The 19,558-nt window shown below is 43.6% G+C and overlaps 1 protein-coding gene across 2 annotated transcripts in view; it reads right to left on the bottom strand.

The window, feature by feature from the left end:
- Positions 1-19,558, bottom strand: part of LOC110493277 (rho guanine nucleotide exchange factor 3) — a 104,365-nt gene that overhangs the window by 42,368 nt on the left and 42,439 nt on the right. For both annotated transcript variants that reach the window (XM_036950798.2, XM_036950800.2), the window contains one exon: positions 15,516-15,575. In XM_036950798.2, coding sequence (XP_036806693.2) covers positions 15,516-15,575 — 60 coding nt within the window. The remainder of the gene's footprint in view (positions 1-15,515; positions 15,576-19,558) is intronic.

Genomic DNA, 19,558 nt, shown 5'->3' with positions numbered 1-19,558 from the left:
AAAATGAACGTAAAGCTACATGCAGTGCAGAAAGTAACTACACACAAACCAAGATCCCACAAACTAAAGGTGTAAAAAAGGCTGCCTAAGTATGATCCCCAATCAGAGACAACGATAGACAGCTGCCTCTGATTGGGAACCATACCCAGCCAACAAAGAAATAGAAAAACTAGAATGCCCACCTAAATCACACCCCGACCTAACCAAATAGAGAAATAAAACGGCTCGCTATGGTCAGGGCGTGACAATTGGGCCTATAGCCTACTGCACAAACCTCATTGCTACAGAACTGTTTTTAATTGGTTAATGTTACATAGGCTTATGTTTTTTAAGATCATGTTAAAATAAAAAAAATTAGAGTGGAAGATCTCTGCTTACTTTTAGACCAAAATTGAAATGGACTCAGAAAGTAATCTTGACTCAGAAAGTAATCTTGACTCAGAAAGTAATCTTGACTCAGAAAGTAATCTTGACTCAGAAAGTAATCTCGACTCAGAAAGTCATCTTGACTCAGAAAGTCATCTGGACTCAGAAAAGGTTGGTGGCCACTGATATAAAGGATGCTTCATTCTCCATTCATTTAATTAGAGGCAACGTATTGCCGTAAGTGTGTGTGTGTGCGTGCATGCATGTGTTTGTGTGTATGCGTACGTGCATGTCTGTGTGTGTGTGTGTGTGTGTGTGTGTGTGTGTGTGTGTGTGTGTGTGTGTGTAGGCAGGCTTGGTGTTATACAAACAAGACTTACACCAGGAGAGCAGATATCTGTCAGACTATCAAATTACAGTCAGTTTCATCCCGTGTGTTTATTTACCGTAGTGCAAATGACAGGACTGACTGACTGACTGACTGGCTGACTGACTGACTGGCTGGCTGACTGGCTGACTGGCTGGCTGACTGACTGACTGACTGGCTGACTGGCTGGCTGGCTGGCTGACTGACTGGCTGACTGGCTGACTGGCTGACTGGCTGACTGGCTGGATGACTGACTGGCTGGCTGACTGGCTGACTGGCTGGCTGACTGGCTGGCTGACTGGCTGGCTGACTGACTGGCTGACTGGCTGACTGACTGACTGACTGGCTGGCTGGCTGGCTGGCTGGCTGGCTGGCTGGCTGGCTGACTGACTGGCTGGCTGACTGGCTGGTTGGCTGACTGGCTGACTGGCTGACTGACTGGCTGACTGACTGACTGACTGACTGACTGACTGGCTGACTGGCTGACTGACTGGCTGACTGGCTGACTGGCTGACAGGACTGACTGACTGACTGGCTGGCTGACTGGCTGACTGGCTGGCTGACTGGCTGGCTGACTGACTGGCTGACAGGACTGACTGGCTGACTGGCTGTTCTCTCTGTTCTGTCTGTCCTTGTCTATCAGCCTGCTATTTTACTCTCCATGTGGCATATGACTTCAATTCAATACAATACCACTAAATTACTACTGTACAATGCCCACCCTGCTGACACCTTCTCATCACAGAAGTCATCATTATGCTTGGGTGAATGCTGTCGCTCTGTAACAGTTTAATTTTGACCCTTTCATTAAGTCAACATCCCTTCAGCGTTGTAGCCATGTACATATTTGCTTCTCTATAGCCCATCTAGGGCATGATATTTGTTAGCCTCTATGGAATCGGTGTCCCACCCGTGGGACGGTTGAGCTAACGGGTCTGATCCTTAAGAGATCCTTAATATTATGTGTGAAGGAATTCCAAACTGTGTGTGAGCTGAGGACAGGAAGGCAGTGTGTGTGTGGATAAACAAGTTCCTCAAACCAGCTGTGTTTCACATTTCACATACTGTTCTGCTCAAGACAGATAATCACAGCCTTGTATTTGACATATTACAAGCTACCTGTTTTGAAACTGACAATACATGACATAAAATCTGAAAAAACAAAATGACATAGGGACATTAAATGTAAACATACCGTTCCAGTAAAAGCTGGTTGAATAATAAGTGACTATGATTAGTGATTCATAGTAATAGTAATTAGTAATAGGGAGGTTGGGTCTCTCTTTGACTACAAAATAGAATAATTGTTCCAGAGGCTGAGAAGCTCACTGGTCTGAACTAAAGGCCTGGGTCAAATTAATTTGTGCAGATCGTAGAAAAACGTTTTGCATCAGAACATTATAAGAAGCGTTTTTTTATTGGTACAGGGAGTCTTTCCCTGTTAGTCTGTTTTCTTATGTTTTGGTGACTAATAAATGTGACCCTGTTGTGATAAAAAAGGAGGGTCCTGACTGCGAGCCCTCCTTTATAACATTGATCATCTGGGTGTAAATAATGACTCCAAACACTTTATTTCATAAGACTTTTACATTAACTAGTTACAATATTGTAACCAAAGGATGACCATCTCATCAATGAAAACCTTTCCAGGCTCTTTAGTATCACAGTACTTATGCGATATAATTTAATATTTAGTACTGGCAGTGTACATATAATCATAAAAAAGCACAAATGAACACATTACCTGGAATGAAATTCACTCTCACAGGTGGCCAAAAATAACTTACTCAAAGCCATGCCTCCAATAGGCGACGACTCCAAATCTTCTGATAGGCTAATAAAATACAAATTGTAGAATAATACTGAGACATCAAAACTATTAAATAACACATATGGAATCATGTCGTAACCAAAAAAGTGTTGTTAAACAAATCAAAATATATTTTATATTTGAGATTCTTCAAAGTACCCACCCTTTGTCTTGATGACAGCTTTGCACACTCTTGGCATTTTCTCAACTAGCTTCACCTGGAATGCTTTTCCAACCATCTTGAAGGAGTTCCCACATAAGCTGAGCACTTGCTGGCTGTTTTTCCTTCTGCATTCCAACTCATCACAAACACTCTCAAGTGGGTTGAGGTCAGTTGATTTTGGAGGCCAGGTCATCTGATGCATCACTCCATCACTCTCCTTCTTGGTCAAATATCCCTTACACAGCCTAGAGATGTGTTGTGTCATTGTCCCGTTGAAAAACAAATGATAGTCCCACTAAGCATAAACCAGATGGGATGGGGTATCGCTGCAGAATGCTGTTGTAGCCATGCTGGTTAAGTGTGCCCTGAATTCTAAATTCTAAATTACTGACAGTGTCACCAGCAATGCACCCACATACCATCACACCATCACACCTCCTCCATGTTTCACAGTGGGGACCACACATGTGGAGATCATCTGTTCACCTACTCTGCATCTTACAAAGACACGGCGGTTAGAACCAAAAATCTCACATTTGGACTCATCAGACCAAAGGACATATTTCCACTGGTCTAATGTCCATTGCTCATGTTTCTTGGCCCAAGCAAGTCTCTTCTTATTATTGGTGTCCTTTAGTAGTAGTTTCTTTGCAGCAATTCAACCATGAAGGCCTGATTTACGCAGTCTCCTCTTAACAGTTGATGTTGAGATGTGTCTGTTACTTGAACTCTGTGAAGAATTTATTTGGTGTATTTCTGAGGTGCAGTTAACTCTAATGAACTTATCCTCTGCAGCAGATAATCCTTTCCTGTGGCGGTCCTCATTAGAGCAAGTTTCATCATAGCGCTTGATGGTTTTTATGACTGCACTTGAAGAAACTTTCAAAGTTCTTGACATTTTCTGAATTAACCGACCTTCATGTCTTAAAGTAATGATGAACTGTCGTTTCACTTTGCTTATTTGAGCTGTTCTTGACATAATATGGACTTGGTATTTTACCAAATAGGGCTATCTTTTGTATACCCCACCTACCTTGTCACAACACAACTGATTGGCTCAAACGCATTAAGAAGGAAAGAAATTCCACAAATTAACAAGGTACACCTGTTAATTGAAATTCATTCCAGGTGATTACCCCATGAAGCTGGTTGAGAGAATGCCAAGAGTTTGAAGAATCTCAAATATAAAATATATTTTTACTTGATTAACACTTTTTTAGTTATGTGTTATTTCATGTTTTTTATGTGTTCACTATTATTCTACAATGTAGAAAATAATACAAATTAAGAAAAACCCTGGAATGAGTAGGTGTCCAAACTTTTGACTGGTACTGTATAGGCCACAGGCCTGGGCCCAGGGGCTTCAGCCCCGGTAAACCCCTGCATTAATCCAGCCCTGATTATAGGCTACTGTGGCACTGGCTCTCAAGGTTTGAAGTGGGAACATACTTACACAATTATAGGCTATTTTCTGAACGCTAGCCACTGTGGAAGGTAAGACTGGGCATTTGGCTCATTTGGCTCAGTAGAGACCACACACAGTAATTCTTTAATTCCAGATTTTCCTAGAGCAAATCGATTATCTCTCATGAAAATTAACAGAAATTAGAAGTGTTCATTCTCAGACCACATCGCAACACATGCCATGTACAATATCTTGTTGCCAACAGAAAATAAATGACAAAATGAGTTTTGATGGGGCTTGAAACCGTTTGGGTGACTAAGCTGTTGCAGCCGCCCCAACCTCCCTTTCCAGATGACGAAACACATTCGGTACTATGTGTCTTTAAAGGGCCATAAAAAAAGGCTAAACATTTCTTTGATGTTAGAAATGAAACACAACCGTGACACTTCATACATATCAAACCTCAGATCTACACTACAGAGGAGGGAGGCCTCTTTCTAACTCAGCACTGGAAATCTATGTTTGTGTTACTTAAGGGTTCAGTGTTCCCTTGAACATCAATTTCCCTTCGTGGAAAGAAAGGGGGCCATGCTGGGTATAAATTGAAACGCTATTGCCTGGGCTTACTAACCACCAACCTGCACACAGACACAGAGACCAGAATAACAGTGTCTCATTTCTAATGTTGAGACAATCTGTGAATATCATTTTGAATGAATGGGATCGCACAAGGCCCATTTTCATCAACTAACCATAAAGATCTCTGTGATGTTTAACAATGGAATACTGACCATTTCAGAGAGGAAATGTGAAAAGGAAAATGTATGACGACGAGAAAGGAAAACTTGATGAATCATAAAAGGGCATTTCTGTTTTGTCAGTCTGACCTAATTTAAATAAGCTATTCCCTCTGTGAACCCAAATGTCACTTTCAACAAGTTGAAATAAGCTGCCCTTGGAGGTGTACAATAGTCGTGAATAAATAAACGCTCATCTAAATTGTACAGGTATCAGTCCTATATCAACTCTGATGTTTGTCACTGGTTACAATACATATGTTGTCATGATTTTGACAATTGTAACAGTGCTCTGTAACCATCTCTGCATACTGGAGAAGAGAGATGGATAGAGATGTTGGATCTTACTTCGAGCCAGTTTGCTTCAGCAGGAAAATTGTCCTGCAGAAATGTGAATTATTATGTGAAATTATAATGAATGGACATTTTTTGTAGGGGTTAATACATTTTTCGTTAGGGATAATCAAGTCTGACATTTTAAAGTGGAAATTACACTAAGACCTTGAATACACTACAAGTTTGCATTTCCTGCTGCGCAGGAACATTCTGCAACAACAGGATGACCAAATTAAGATACAGCATCTGTAGTGACTCTAAGCAAAGGAATGAATGAATTAGCTCTTCAGAAGATATATAGGTGAAGGTCAAAGTTGCTTGTTGATATAGCTCAGCAGCTCAGCTCAGTAAAGTGGCGTTCAAAGATTCCGTATAAAAGCCAGTTCTCCCTTTGCTGTGGTGCGGTATCAAACAATCTGTCAGAATTTGGGTCAGGAGATGGTGGCGTCACCAGTCAGTAGGGTTTTAGGCAGTAGAGTACTAGGCAGTAGGGTACAGGCAGTAGGGTACAAGGCAGTAGGGTACAAGGCAGTAGGGTACAGGCAGAATCCACTATCGGAACCATAGCTGATAAAGAATCCACAATCAGAACCATAGCTGAGGAAGAATCCACTATCAGAACCATAGATGAGAAAGAATCCACTATCAGAACCATAGCTGATGAAGAATCCACTATCAGAACCATAGTTGATAAAGAATCCACTATCAGAACCATAGCTGATAAAGAATCCACTATCAGAACCATAGATGAGAAAGAATCCACTATCAGAACCATAGCTGATAAAGAATCCACTATCAGAACCATAGCTGATGAAGAATCCACTATCAGAACCATAGTTGATAAAGAATCCACTATCAGAACCATAGCTGAGAAAGAATCCACTATCAGAACCATAGCTGATAAAGAATCCACTATCAGAACCATAGATGAGAAAGAATCCACTATCAGAACCATAGCTGATAAAGAATCCACTATCAGAACCATAGCTGATAAAGAATCCACTATCAGAACCATAGCTGATAAAGAATCCACTATCAGAACCATAGATGAGAAAGAATCCACTATCAGAACCATAGCTGAGAAATTATCCACTATCAGAACCATAGCTGAGAAATAATGTCTCAAATTATTTTAGAAGTTAGAACTCAAACCGAGTTTGACAACCTGTTGCACCAGGGTAGATAACACAGACTCTTGAAAGCTCAAACATCTGAAAATGATACTAAAAGCACACACACAGTATATCAGCTTCTAGTTTGTCTAGATGACAGACAGAGAGGGAAAGAAAGAAAGAAAGAAAGAAAGGCAGCTAACCAGCTACCACAAACACAGAGCTGTCACTGAGGAATCTGAGTAGTACATTAACAGGAAGTGATTTCAGATAGAACTGGACTGTTGACCAAAATACCACACTGTCCATCATGCTGTTTCACTGGTCAGACGGGTCTGAGCGAACGTGTGATTAGTCACATTCAAATACAGACAGAAATCGCACAAATGTACCTTGTTTTGGCTTGTTTTTACTTCAGTCTGTTACATCATTTTCAAGAGGCATTTCCAGGTTAAAAAAAACACAGTATTTTAAACAAGGAGCTGTTTGAAAGGGGGTCAAATAAGCATTTTTTTGGGACAGGGAACATACCACATCTTCTTGTGTGTGTGTGTGTGTGTGAGTACTTTATGATGACTGGGAACAACCTCCTGCTGTAACAGGCCTCAGTCAGTGTTTTCACTGTGGAGAACTAGCCGTCTGATCCCCTGGGGCACGATGAGCAACACACACACACAGTTCTCGCACGCTATGCAGGCCCAGGAATGCTGTTTGCCTGGCACTCTGATTTTATAACCTTCAATTTCCCGGCAAATCACCAGAGACCAGATAGGTAGAAGCATACAGCTGGTCTCCCCTGAAGCAGCTAGTTAGCCAGCTAACCCAGGGTTGACCTAAACACACAGCTGGCCTCCCCTGAAACAGCTAGTTAGCCAGCTAACCCAGGGTTGACCTAAACACACAGCTGGCCTCCTCTGAAACAGCTAGTTAGCCAGCTAACCCAGGGTTGACCTAAACACACAGTTGGCCTCCCCTGAAACAGCTAGTTAGCCAGCTAACCCAGGGTTGACCTAAACGCACAGCTGGCCTCCCCTGAAACAGCTAGTTAGCCAGCTAACCCAGGGTTGACCTAAACACACAGTTGGCTTCCCCTGAAGCAGCTAGTTAGCCAGCTAACCCAGGGTTGACCTAAACGCACAGCTGGCCTCCCCTGAAACAGCTAGTTAGCCAGCTAACCCAGGGTTGACCTAAACACACAGCTGGTCTCCCCTGAAACAGCTAGTTAGCCAGCTAACCCAGGGTTGACCTAAACACACAGCTGGCCTCCTCTGAAACAGCTAGTTAGCCAGCTAACCCAGGGTTGACCTAAACACACAGCTGGCCTCCCCTGAAACAGCTAGTTAGCCAGCTAACCCAGGGTTGACCTAAACACACAGTTGGCCTCCCCTGAAGCAGCTAGTTAGCCAGCTAACCCAGGGTTGACCTAAACACACAGCTGGCCTCCCCTGAAACAGCTAGTTAGCCAGCTAACCCAGGGTTGACCTAAACACACAGTTGGCCTCCCCTGAAACAGCTAGTTAGCCAGCTAACCCAGGGTTGACCTAAACGCACAGCTGGCCTCCCCTGAAACAGCTAGTTAGCCAGCTAACCCAGGGTTGACCTAAACACACAGCTGGTCTCCCCTGAAACAGCTAGTTAGCCAGCTAACCCAGGGTTGACCTAAACACACAGCTGGCCTCCTCTGAAACAGCTAGTTAGCCAGCTAACCCAGGGTTGACCTAAACACACAGCTGGCCTCCCCTGAAACAGCTAGTTAGCCAGCTAACCCAGGGTTGACCTAAACACACAGTTGGCCTCCCCTGAAGCAGCTAGTTAGCCAGCTAACCCAGGGTTGACCTAAACACACAGCTGGCCTCCCCTGAAACAGCTAGTTAGCCAGCTAACCCAGGGTTGACCTAAACACACAGTTGGCCTCCCCTGAAACAGCTAGTTAGCCAGCTAATCCAGGGTTGACCTAAACACACAGTTGGCCTCCCCTGAAGCAGCTAGTTAGCCAGCTAACCCAGGGTTGACCTAAACACACAGCTGGCCTCCCCTGAAACAGCTAGTTAGCCAGCTAACCCAGGGTTGACCTAAACACACAGCTGGCTGACAGATCATACCAGGTTGTGTTACACAATAGCAACGGAACATTTTTTAATTCATACTTTTTGGACGGGAACTGTTCAGGTGATCACTCCCCATTTTTCTCAGTTTTCTTTCATGTTGTAGCTACTGCACACGACCCTGTACATGACCTGAGTACCTACAGACCCCCTCACCTCCCTCCCCTCTCTCTCTTCCCCCTCTCTATCTCTCTCTCCCTCTCGGGTCTCTCGCCCTCACTGAGGAGTTCCCTTAACAGGACCCCCCATACAGACAGTCAACAGGAAAGAGGCCCTGACAATTGCTAGTTGTGTCTTCTAGGACTACTGATAACTGTGTCTTCTAGGACTACTGATAACTGTGTCCTCTAGGACTACTGATAACTGTGTCTTCTAGGACTACTGATAACTGTGTCCTCTAGGACTACTGATAACTGTGTCCTCTAGGACTACTGATAACTGTGTCCTCTAGGACTACTGATAACTGTGTCCTCTAGGACTACTGATAACTGTGTCCTCTAGGACTACTGATAACTGTGTCTTCTAGGACTACTGATAACTGTGTCCTCTAGGACTACTGATAACTGTGTCCTCTAGGACTACTGATAACTGTGTCCTCTAGGACTACTGATAACTGTGTCTTCTAGGACTACTGATAACTGTGTCCTCTAGGACTACTGATAACTGTGTTCTCTTGGACTACTGATAACTGTGTCCTCTAGGACTACTGATAACTGTGTCCTCTAGGACTACTGATAACTGTGTCCTCTAGGACTACTGATAACTGTGTCCTCTAGGACTACTGATAACTGTGTCCTCTAGGACTACTGATAACTGTGTCCTCTAGGACTACTGATAACTGTGTCCTCTAGGACTACTGATAACTGTGTCCTCTAGGACTGCGGATGGTTATGTGAATCTATCAACAGATTCTCTCCATGTGCTGTGTTTTTTTATTGGGTGCATATTGTGAATAATATCCATGCCAGACATGAACTACATCTAATTGACTAATTAGTTGATTCACTGCAGCTCAGTGTTATGTACCTAAGTAGTACCTGCAATACTACAAACCTGCCTGAACCAAGTCTTCAGGACTATATTAGGCTGCATTGTAGGAAGAGAGGGGGTAGAGCCCATGGCAAGGTTATTTATACAATGCCAACTGATGTCAGGCTTCCTGTCCGCCAGGATAGAGCAGTGGTCTCTATTCTCTGGTCCGAGGAACACAGGAAGGTAAACCCCTGACTCACCTGTCCTAAAATATACTGGTGACCCTCTGACAAACAGGCTACAGCCCTAACACTGGCCTATAATACATACATACATACATATATACATACATACATACAGACAGACAGACAGACAGACAGACAGACAGGCATTTCCAGGCAAAAAGGAATTAACATGGATATATTTTATCCCCAGCTCACAGACGCAAGCACATTGTTCACAGTTTTCACTTGTTGGTTTAAAAAAAATCTCCGAACAATGTTTATTAGCCTGGCTTTGCCAGGGCTCAGAAAGAACCTGGTCTGTTTGACCAAGAGAGACCTGGGAGATGTTGACTATTTGCCTGCTGTATCTGTCTGAGTTAGTTCAGAGGAAATAGTGCCACGCGTGGGATCATCACCACAGAGACGGTTCTGAGTCCTCTGACCCCACCACAAACATCAGATACAGATCTGACACATCTTCCACTGAACCATATGCAGGATAAGATCAAAGCTTAGATCTTCATGAGAGACTGAGGATGTGACCTGTTAGCCATAAACCTGGTTGGTCCAGTAGACCACTCACTACTCAGTTACCCATAGCTCTGACACAATCATATGTTATGGGATCAGAATTCATGTCTGGGTTCTGGTGTTTGTTTCTGTTTGTCTGTATCATATCCATAACTGCTCTTTGGTGAATGAATGAATGACTGAGTGAGTGAATTAATGAATGAATGAAGGGGTTAATGGATGAGTGAATGAATGACTGAGTGAGTGAGTGAATGAATGAGTGAATGAAGGGGTTAATGGATGAGTGAATGAAGGGGTTAATGGATGAGTGAATGAATGGGTTAATGGACGAGTGAATGAATGGGTTAATGGATGAGTGAATGAATGGGTTAATGGATGAGTGAATGAATGGGTTAATGGACGAGTGAATTCATTAATAAATAATCAAGGCATCTTCTGTATTACAAAGCTGCTGACCTCAGAGTATATTTTCTCAGAGTGAATGGCTCATCCCATACAATTGAAACTGCTGACGCAAATGCAAAATGAAAAACCAATCGAGCTCATATTGAATTTAAACAAACATGACTAGACAGGAGACGACAGATGCCAATTGTTGTCTGTCCCGATAAAAACATGACAAACAAACTGGGGGACTACAATGCATAATAATGACTACCTTTGCCAGCCTTCTCTCTAGAAAGGCCCATGCTACAGTGACGTGTCACATGTAAAATAATATTCCGACACACTGCTGTAGTGATGTGAGAGACCCTCAGTGTTAGTCAGTGAGAACTGAAAGCTGTTGTACTGTAATGTTTATTACTGACACTGGTTCTAACAGCACATATGGAGATGAGCAATGCTCTCTGATGTTTTGTTCCCTTTAAAAAATTATTATTAGAGTTATTTGGAGCTAATAGAGTTATTTGGCTGTCCCCATAAGATAACCCTTTGAAGAACCCGTTTTGGTTCCAGGTAGAACTCTTTTGGAGAGGGTTCTACAGTATATGGAACTGAAAATGTTTCTACTTGGAACCGAAAAGGTTTTTTACCTGGAAACAAAATATTGCATACAAGTTTCTATTTAATCCAAGTAGGAGATAATGTCTGTGCTCTGCCACTTGTTGGGCTGAAGTTTTGTTTACATTTGGTGAGGTGTTGTGTCATTTTACATGATACCAAGGGAGTCTGTCACAGAGGGCTTGGACCAACTTGGATAGAGTATACACTATCATACTGTAAATGGTTCTAGTCATATAAATGTTTCTACATTTATACTTCCTCTTTCTCACGAAGCCATCTATTTTAATGACAGAGAGTGTTAGTGCAAAATGGTCTAGACAGTTGAAGGCTGTTGTGATTTGTTGATTCCTCTCTGTCCTGTTAAATATTCCGCTCTCTGCACTCCTGAATCCAGCCAAATACACACACACACACACACACACACACACACACACACACACACACACACACACACACACACACACACACACACACACACACACACACACACACACACACACACACACACACACACACACACACACACACACACACACACACACACACACACACACACACACACACACACACACACACACACACACACACACACACACACACGGGTAGATAAATAAACTTGATTTACAGCCCAGAACAACTTTCTCACATGAAACCAATTACTCTTACAGCAACATTTATAAAAGGTTCAACTTCATTTTAATCTCCAACACCACCCCAACATCAACATACACTATATATACAAAATTATGTGGACACCCCTTCAAATGAGTGGATTCGGTCTATTTCAGCCACACCCGTTGCTGACATAAAATTGAGCACACAGCCATGCAATCTCCATAAACAAACATTGGCAGTAGAATGGCCTTACTGAAGAGATCAGTGACTTTCAACGTGGCACTGTCATAGGATGCCACCTTTCCAACAAGTCAGTTCGTCAAATTTCTGCTCTGCTAGATCTGCCCTGGTCAACAGCGGCTCAGCCACGAAGTGGTAGGCCACACAAGCTCACAGAACAGGTAAAAATTGTCTGTCCTCGGTTGCAACACTCACTACCTAGTTCCAAACTGCCTATGGAACTATGCACAATAACTGTTTGCCAGGAGCTTCATGAAATGGGTTTCCATGGCCGAGCAGCTGCACACAAGCCTAAGATCACCATGCGCAATCCCAACCTTCGACTGGAGTGGTGTAAAGTACACCGCCATTGGATTCTGGAGCAGTGGAAATGCGTTCTCTGGAGTGATGAATTACGCTTCACCATCTGGCAGTCTGACGGACGTGTATGGGTTTGGCTGATGCCAGGCGAACGCTGCCTGTCCCAATGAATAGTGGAATAATGGTCTGGGGTTGTTTTTCATGGTTCGAACTAGGCTCCTTAGTTCCAGTGAAGGGAAAGCTTAATGCTACAGCATTCAATGACATTCTAGACAATTCTGTGCTTCAAACTTTGTGGTAATAGTTTGTGGAAGGACCTTTCCTGTTTCAGCATGACAATGATACCATGCATAAAGCAAGGTCCATACAGAAATGGTTTGTCGAGATCGGTGTTGAAGAACTTGACTGGCCTGCACAGAGCCCTTACCAATACCTCAACCCCAGGTCTAATCGGCCAACATCAGTCCCCAACCTCACTAATGCTCTTGTGGCTGAATGGAAGAAAGTCCCCACAGCAATGTTCCAACATCTAGTGGAAAGCCTTCCCAGAAGAGTGGAGGCTGTTATAGCAGCAATGCTCCAACATCTAGTGGAAAGCCTTCCCAGAAGAGTGGAGGCTGTTATAGCAGCAATGCTCCAACATCTAGTGGAAAGCCTTCCCAGAAGAGTGGAGGCTGTTATAGCAGCAAAGGGGGCACCAACTCCATATTAATGCCCAGGATTTTGGAATGAGATGTTCAACAACCAAGTGTCCATATACTTTTGGTCATGTAGTGTATGTGAAAATGGAGGGAGATGTGTTTTCAATGACATCATCTGTGTGCGTCATGTGATTTTAACCATTTATGAGGAGGCAATGCCTACTAATTGCCTACTAATTGCCTACTAATTGGTTGACAATGTCATTGGAAACACTCATCGTCCTCTATCTTTTTTTACTACAGAACATAGAAACACGCCATTTTCCCATACTGTATGTTGATGTTGTGGTGCTGGAGATGATGAAAATGACGTTTCCCTTTAAGATGCCATGTTTAGCTCAGAATAAAGGGATTGTATTTGGTCCTGATTGAACTCTTCAATCGTCTCATTAGTCTTGTTGTGTGGTTGTGTCCTGTGGCGAGTGTGCAGCCTGTTCTAAGAACCAATGTCATTAATGTGTTAGTCCTCAAATCCAGATGAAACTATTATCATGCTGGATTAGACAGATTCAGACAGAATACTAAATTGTGCTGTGTTGTTACTTACAGGTGGGCCCCCAGGTTAACCTCGATTTCTGGCTGTCTCACGTTCATTCCAATAGCCGAGTGAAAACCAGACTTGGTAGTGTGGCAAAACGAGATTAGGGTCAAATCAACAACTAAGACATTTGACATTTTCCTCAAAGAGTGGTTGAATACCTTTCCCATATCTAGCTATGATCTGGAATACACAGATCTACAGAACAAGATCACTGACGTGTGCTGTTGTTGAACCCTGCAAATAAAGTTTGTAGCAAAGTTCTACATGTTGTAGCAATTCGGGAAGCATCAAGACAGCTTCCATGGAGGTGCGCTTATCCGTTTTATCAACTACATTTTTTTATTACAATATATAGACTCCTATAAATAGAGAGGAGCGTCCTATGTGGAATACACGTCACTTTGGTTTAGAAGCATCAAATCAAATTGTATTACACATATTTAGCAGATGTTATTGCGGGTGTAGCGAAATGCTTGTGTTCCTAGCTCCAGCAGTGAACACATCCCATCTGGCCCTGCTATCGTTAACGAGTGTACAGCCTATTACGACAATCCACAGCATGTTGTTGTTATTGTAGATTTACCGTTGAGTCGCTTGATAGCGATCAATAGGTTCCTCAGCAGAAGGAAAAGCAGTGAGAAACAATAGTTGGCCTCCTTTTCCAGTGGGCCCTTGCCAGCGGAGCCTTGGCCTTGTCGATACGAGGCCGGGCCATTGTGTGAGCCCGACCAGGCCAGTTAGTCAGTCAGTCACACTGCTGAACACAGGCCAAACAGGCAAGTGGCACCATATCACCTCCCTACCCTTACCCCTGGCTGTAGTACTGGTTCTAGACTATCCCTGCCCTGGTACAAGCTCTGGTCCTGCCCGGTCCTGCCCAGTCCTGCCCGGTCCTCAATTCTGCTTGCCATGGACTCCAGTCAAACTAACACGAGGCTAGATTACATTACACAGGACATGGCCTGGCCGTAACTCCTAAAATAATAGTTTACTACTTATCATTGATGTGCTCTTGAATAAAAATGTATGAATTAAAAAATAAAACCTTAATAATAGTAGGAACTGTAGGTAAGGAATGTGTTGACTAGAATACTGAAAACAAGTTTGACTGTCTATAGCTAAAGATAATAACACAATGAAGTGTTTACAAGATAATCCAAAAATAGATTGGATCTATTAGAAACCGTTTGTATCTAAAATAAACAATTCATTCCATGGAGAAATGTTTCCTATTTCTGTCTGACTTTACAACCTGAGTTATATCATTTTAAAACGGTAAAGGGAGGAGTGCTGTTTTAAAAACAATGGTCGGACAAAGACAGTAAAATCACAATGCTCTGCATTCAAACACAACAGTTCCACCTCACATCTGACCTCATACATCCCACACCCAGATCTGTCTTCGCCAGTTCTGGACCTGTCAATCAACTGACACCCCACCCAGATACACTCACAGCTTCCATTATCACCCAGATGTGCTGCCTCTACACTTTAAAGAGGAGCTAAGTAGAAAAACACGTTGAAGTAGATTCCACATGGTTGGTTTTGTGTTTTGACACGCTCAATGTCTTCTGTGGAAACAGCCAACAGCCAACACAAGTTCAAGGCATATACTGTACTGTAACTTATCACTGATGCCATGAAGAATTTTTTTGTGCTATTTTTTAAAAACTATTTTGTTCTTTGACTGAGCTACACACTGTCTGGTGTGTCAAGGTTTCTTCAGTCTTGTCTTTGAAAATACAGCTCTGGAGCAATTGACCTTGTTGTTTAGAATATCACTTATCGGTAAGGGGAGGAGAGATGGGAGCTACCATACAAAGGTGTTTAAGATGGTCCTAACAAGTTAATGTCAGAGAGACAGCGATAGAGTGGAAAGGAGGGGTGAAGACAAAGCCAGTGTTCTGAGTTGAATCTGTACTCACGTTGATGTCCAGACTGCACAGGCTGAGAGAGTCCACATCCCTCATCTGTTTCCTCTTCTTCTGTAAACACACAATAACAACACAAAGGGTGAGTTTTAGGGACAAACATTGAAGTTTAAGTAACATGAGAGCAACTGAATTAAAGTAATTTACTACCTCACACGGTTGCTAAGCTACAGGTTGACCTATGAAAACCAAAAAGGGTTTCTAACCTCTAGGGTCTTTCGTGATTGATAAAGGTTAAATGAAGGTATAGAGGCTATGAGGCCAGTGAGAAGAAGAGGTACAGTCTCTTTCTATATGGAGGCTATGAGGCCAGTGAGAAGAAGAGGTAAAGCCTCTTTCTATATGGAGGCTATGAGGCCAGTGAGAAGAAGAGGTAAATCCTCTTTCTATATGGAGGCTATGAGGCCAGTGAGAAGAAGAGGTACAGCCTCTTTCTATATGGAGGCTATGAGGCCAGTGAGAAGAATAGGTACAGCCTCTTTATATATGGAGGCTATGAGGCCAGTGAGAAGAAGAGGTACAGCCTCTTTCTATATGGAGGCTATGAGGCCAGTGAGAAGAAGAGGTACAGTCTCTTTCTATATGGAGGCTATGAGGCCAGTGAGAAGAAGAGGTACAACCTCTTTCTATATGGAGGCTATGAGGCCAGTGAGAAGAAGAGGTACAGCCTCTTTCTATATGGAGGCTATGAGGCCAGTGAGAAGAAGAGGTACAGCCTCTTTCTATATGTAGGCTATGAGGCCAGTAATAAGAAGAGGTACAGCCTCTTTCTATATGGAGGCTATGAGGCCAGTGAGAAGAAGAGGTACAGCCTCTTTCTATATGGAGGCTATGAGGCCAGTGAGAAGAAGAGGTACAGCCTCTTTCTATATGGAGGCTATGAGGCCAGTAATAAGAAGAGGTACAGCCTCTTTCTGTATGGAGGCTATGAGGCCAGTAATAAGAAGAGGTACAGCCTCTTTCTATATGGAGGCTATGAGGCCAGTGAGAAGAAGAGGTACAGCCTCTTTCTATATGGAGGCTATGAGGCCAGTGAGAAGAAGAGGTACAGCCTCTTTCTATATGGAGGCTATGAGGCCAGTAATAAGAAGAGGTACAGCCTCTTTCTATATGGAGGCTATGAGGCCAGTGAGAAGAAGAGGTACAGCCTCTTTCTATATGGAGGCTATGAGGCCAGTGAGAAGAAGAGGTACAGCCTCTTTCTATATGGAGGCTATGAGGCCAGTGAGAAGAAGAGGTACAGCCTCTTTCTATATGGAGGCTATGAGGCCAGTGAGAAGAAGAGGTAAAGCCTCTTTCTATATGGAGGCTATGAGGCCAGTGAGAAGAAGAGGTACAGCCTCTTTCTATATGGAGGCTATGAGGCCAGTGAGAAGAAGAGGTAAAGCCTCTTTCTATATGGAGGCTATGAGGCCAGTGAGAAGAAGAGGTACAGCCTCTTTCTATATGGAGGCTATGAGGCCAGTAATAAGAAGAGGTACAGCCTCTTTCTATATGGAGGCTATGAGGCCAGTGAGAAGAAGAGGTAAAGCCTATTCCTATATTTTTCATACTCCGATTCAGAGTTTCGATAGGAATGAAACATCCATGTGCCTCAGGCTAACAGAAATCCAGCATACAGTAAGCCAATCACTGGTGCACTTAATAGTTGGCTCTTCCCCAAACATTTTAGTAGATAAACTAGGCTGCTATATTTACGGGCCTAGCAGCAGTTAGTCTAAATGGATTCCATCCGCTGTTTCCTTCTACTTGGCATTGTATTCTCCACAGGCTGTAGTGTGTTATTATTGTTGCCCTAGAACAGTTTAATTTCCATGACAACAAGTGTTCTCCAGCTTGGCTACCAGGGCTTCTCTGAGGTCAGGGAGAGCAGTTGAACAATGTATGTAATGGAACACAGGAAGCACAGAGAGAAAGATGAATTATGTATGTGAACTCAGTACAACACGGTACACACTCAGGTTGTACAACTGATGTATATTTGGCCTGAAACAACGGTGTTTGTCCTCACAAAAATCTCTCCAAAAAGCTTGTGTATTGTCTCCACGACGTCTCCACGACGTCTCCACGACGTCTCCACAGACGCACACACATTGTCTGGAGCTGAGCTGAACACAACAATGACACATCCTTCCTACTTTAAACAGAACATCACAACACACTCCAACAGATCTTCTCCAGCTGAACAATGGGGAACATGGAGCACAACGCAGACAGGTGTGTTGTTTGGAGCGTGTTACATACTGTATGGAAGCCGTATGCCAATAGTCTTGGTAGCACAGACGTATCTAAACACTTACAGTGAGCTCCAAAAGGACCGTGATCATTTTGTTGTTTTGGCACTTTTTGTACATAGTCCCCCATTTTAGGGGACCAAAAGTATTGGGACAATTTCATGTGTATTAAAGTAGTCAAAATGTAACATTTGGTCCCATGTTCCTAGTGCGCAATGATTACATTAAGGTTGTGACTACACAAACTTGTTGGATGCATTTGCTGTTTGTTTTGGTTGTGTTTCAGATTATTTTGTGCCCGATTTAATTTTGGAGTCACTTTTTTTGTAAATATGAATAGAATTTGTTTCTAAACACTTCTACATTAATGTGGATGCTACCATGGTTACGGATAGTCCTGAATGGATCGTGAATAATGATGAGTGAGAATGTATGTTACACATGATGAAAAAAACGTTTCTTAACAGGAAATGACTGGCGCCCTTAGTTCTACCATGGTTTCTGGAGACAACGTTTTCCAGTAAACTGACTACTCTAGGTCATCATTATTTGAAATCTTATTAAGCATTCAGAGAAACACAACTGTTTTGACTGAAAGGACACCAGTCATAGTTCATGGAACTGAAAGATTCACTTCCAATTAATAGGGAAACTTGACAGAGAGCTTTATCTTACAATTAACACATTAACATTTGAGTGACAGATCTATATTGAAGATATTGATATATATAGTTAGTTTGCAGAGACATTCTGACATGGATAGTATGATGAAGCCTGGAGTCAACAACTCAGCAGCATCACTACTTTTCATCATTTCCATCACCACCCCATTCTCCATCACCATCCCCCTTCTCTTCTCCATCACCACCCCCCTTCTCTTCTCCATCACCAACCCCCTTCTCTTCTCCATCACCATCCCCCTTCTCTTCTCCATCACCAACCCCCTTCCCATCACCATCCCCCTTCCCTTCTCCATCACCATCCCCCTTCTCTTCTCCATCACCACCCCCCTTCCCTTCTCCATCACCAACCCCATTCCCTTCTCCATCACCATCCCCCTTCTCTTCTCCATCACCATCCCCCTTCCATTCTCCATCACCACCCCCCTTCTCTTCTCCATCACCATCCCCCTTCTCTTCTCCATCACCAACCCCCTGCCCTTCTCCATCACCATCCCCCTTCTCTTCTCCATCACCATCCCCCTTCTCTTCTCCATCACCATCCCCCTTCTCTTCTCCATCACCATCCCCCTTCCCTTCTCCATCACCAACCCCCTTCTCTTCTCCATCACCATCCCCCTTCTCTTCTCCATCACCAACCCCCTTCTCTTCTCCATCACCATCCCCCTTCTCTTCTCCATCACCATCCCCCTTCTCTTCTCCATCACCAACCCCCTTCCCTTCTCCATCACCACCCCATTCTCCATCACCATCCCCTTTCTCTACTCCATCACCAACCCCCTGCCCTTCTCCATCACCAACCCCCTGCCCTTCTCCATCACCATCCCCCTTCTCTTCTCCATCACCATCCCCCTTCTCTTCTCCATCACCAACCCCCTGCCCTTCTCCATCACCAACCCCCTGCCCTTCTCCATCACCATCCCCCTTCTCTTCTCCATCACCATCCCCCTTCCCTTCTCCATCACCAACCCCCTTCCCTTCTCCATCACCATCCCCCTTCTCTTCTCCATCACCAACCCCCTTCTCTTCTCCATCACCATCCCCCTTCCCTTCTCCATCACCAACCCCCTTCCCTTCTCCATCACCAACCCCCTTCCCTTCTCCATCACCATCCCCCTTCCCC

The sequence above is a fragment of the Oncorhynchus mykiss genome, chromosome 17, assembly GCF_057628025.1.
Source record: "Oncorhynchus mykiss isolate SJ-2025 chromosome 17, ASM5762802v1, whole genome shotgun sequence".
In the NCBI taxonomy this organism is placed as follows: domain Eukaryota; kingdom Metazoa; phylum Chordata; class Actinopteri; order Salmoniformes; family Salmonidae; genus Oncorhynchus; species Oncorhynchus mykiss.
Note: the sequence above shows the minus strand (reverse complement) of the source record. Positions and strands in the feature narration are given on the sequence as shown.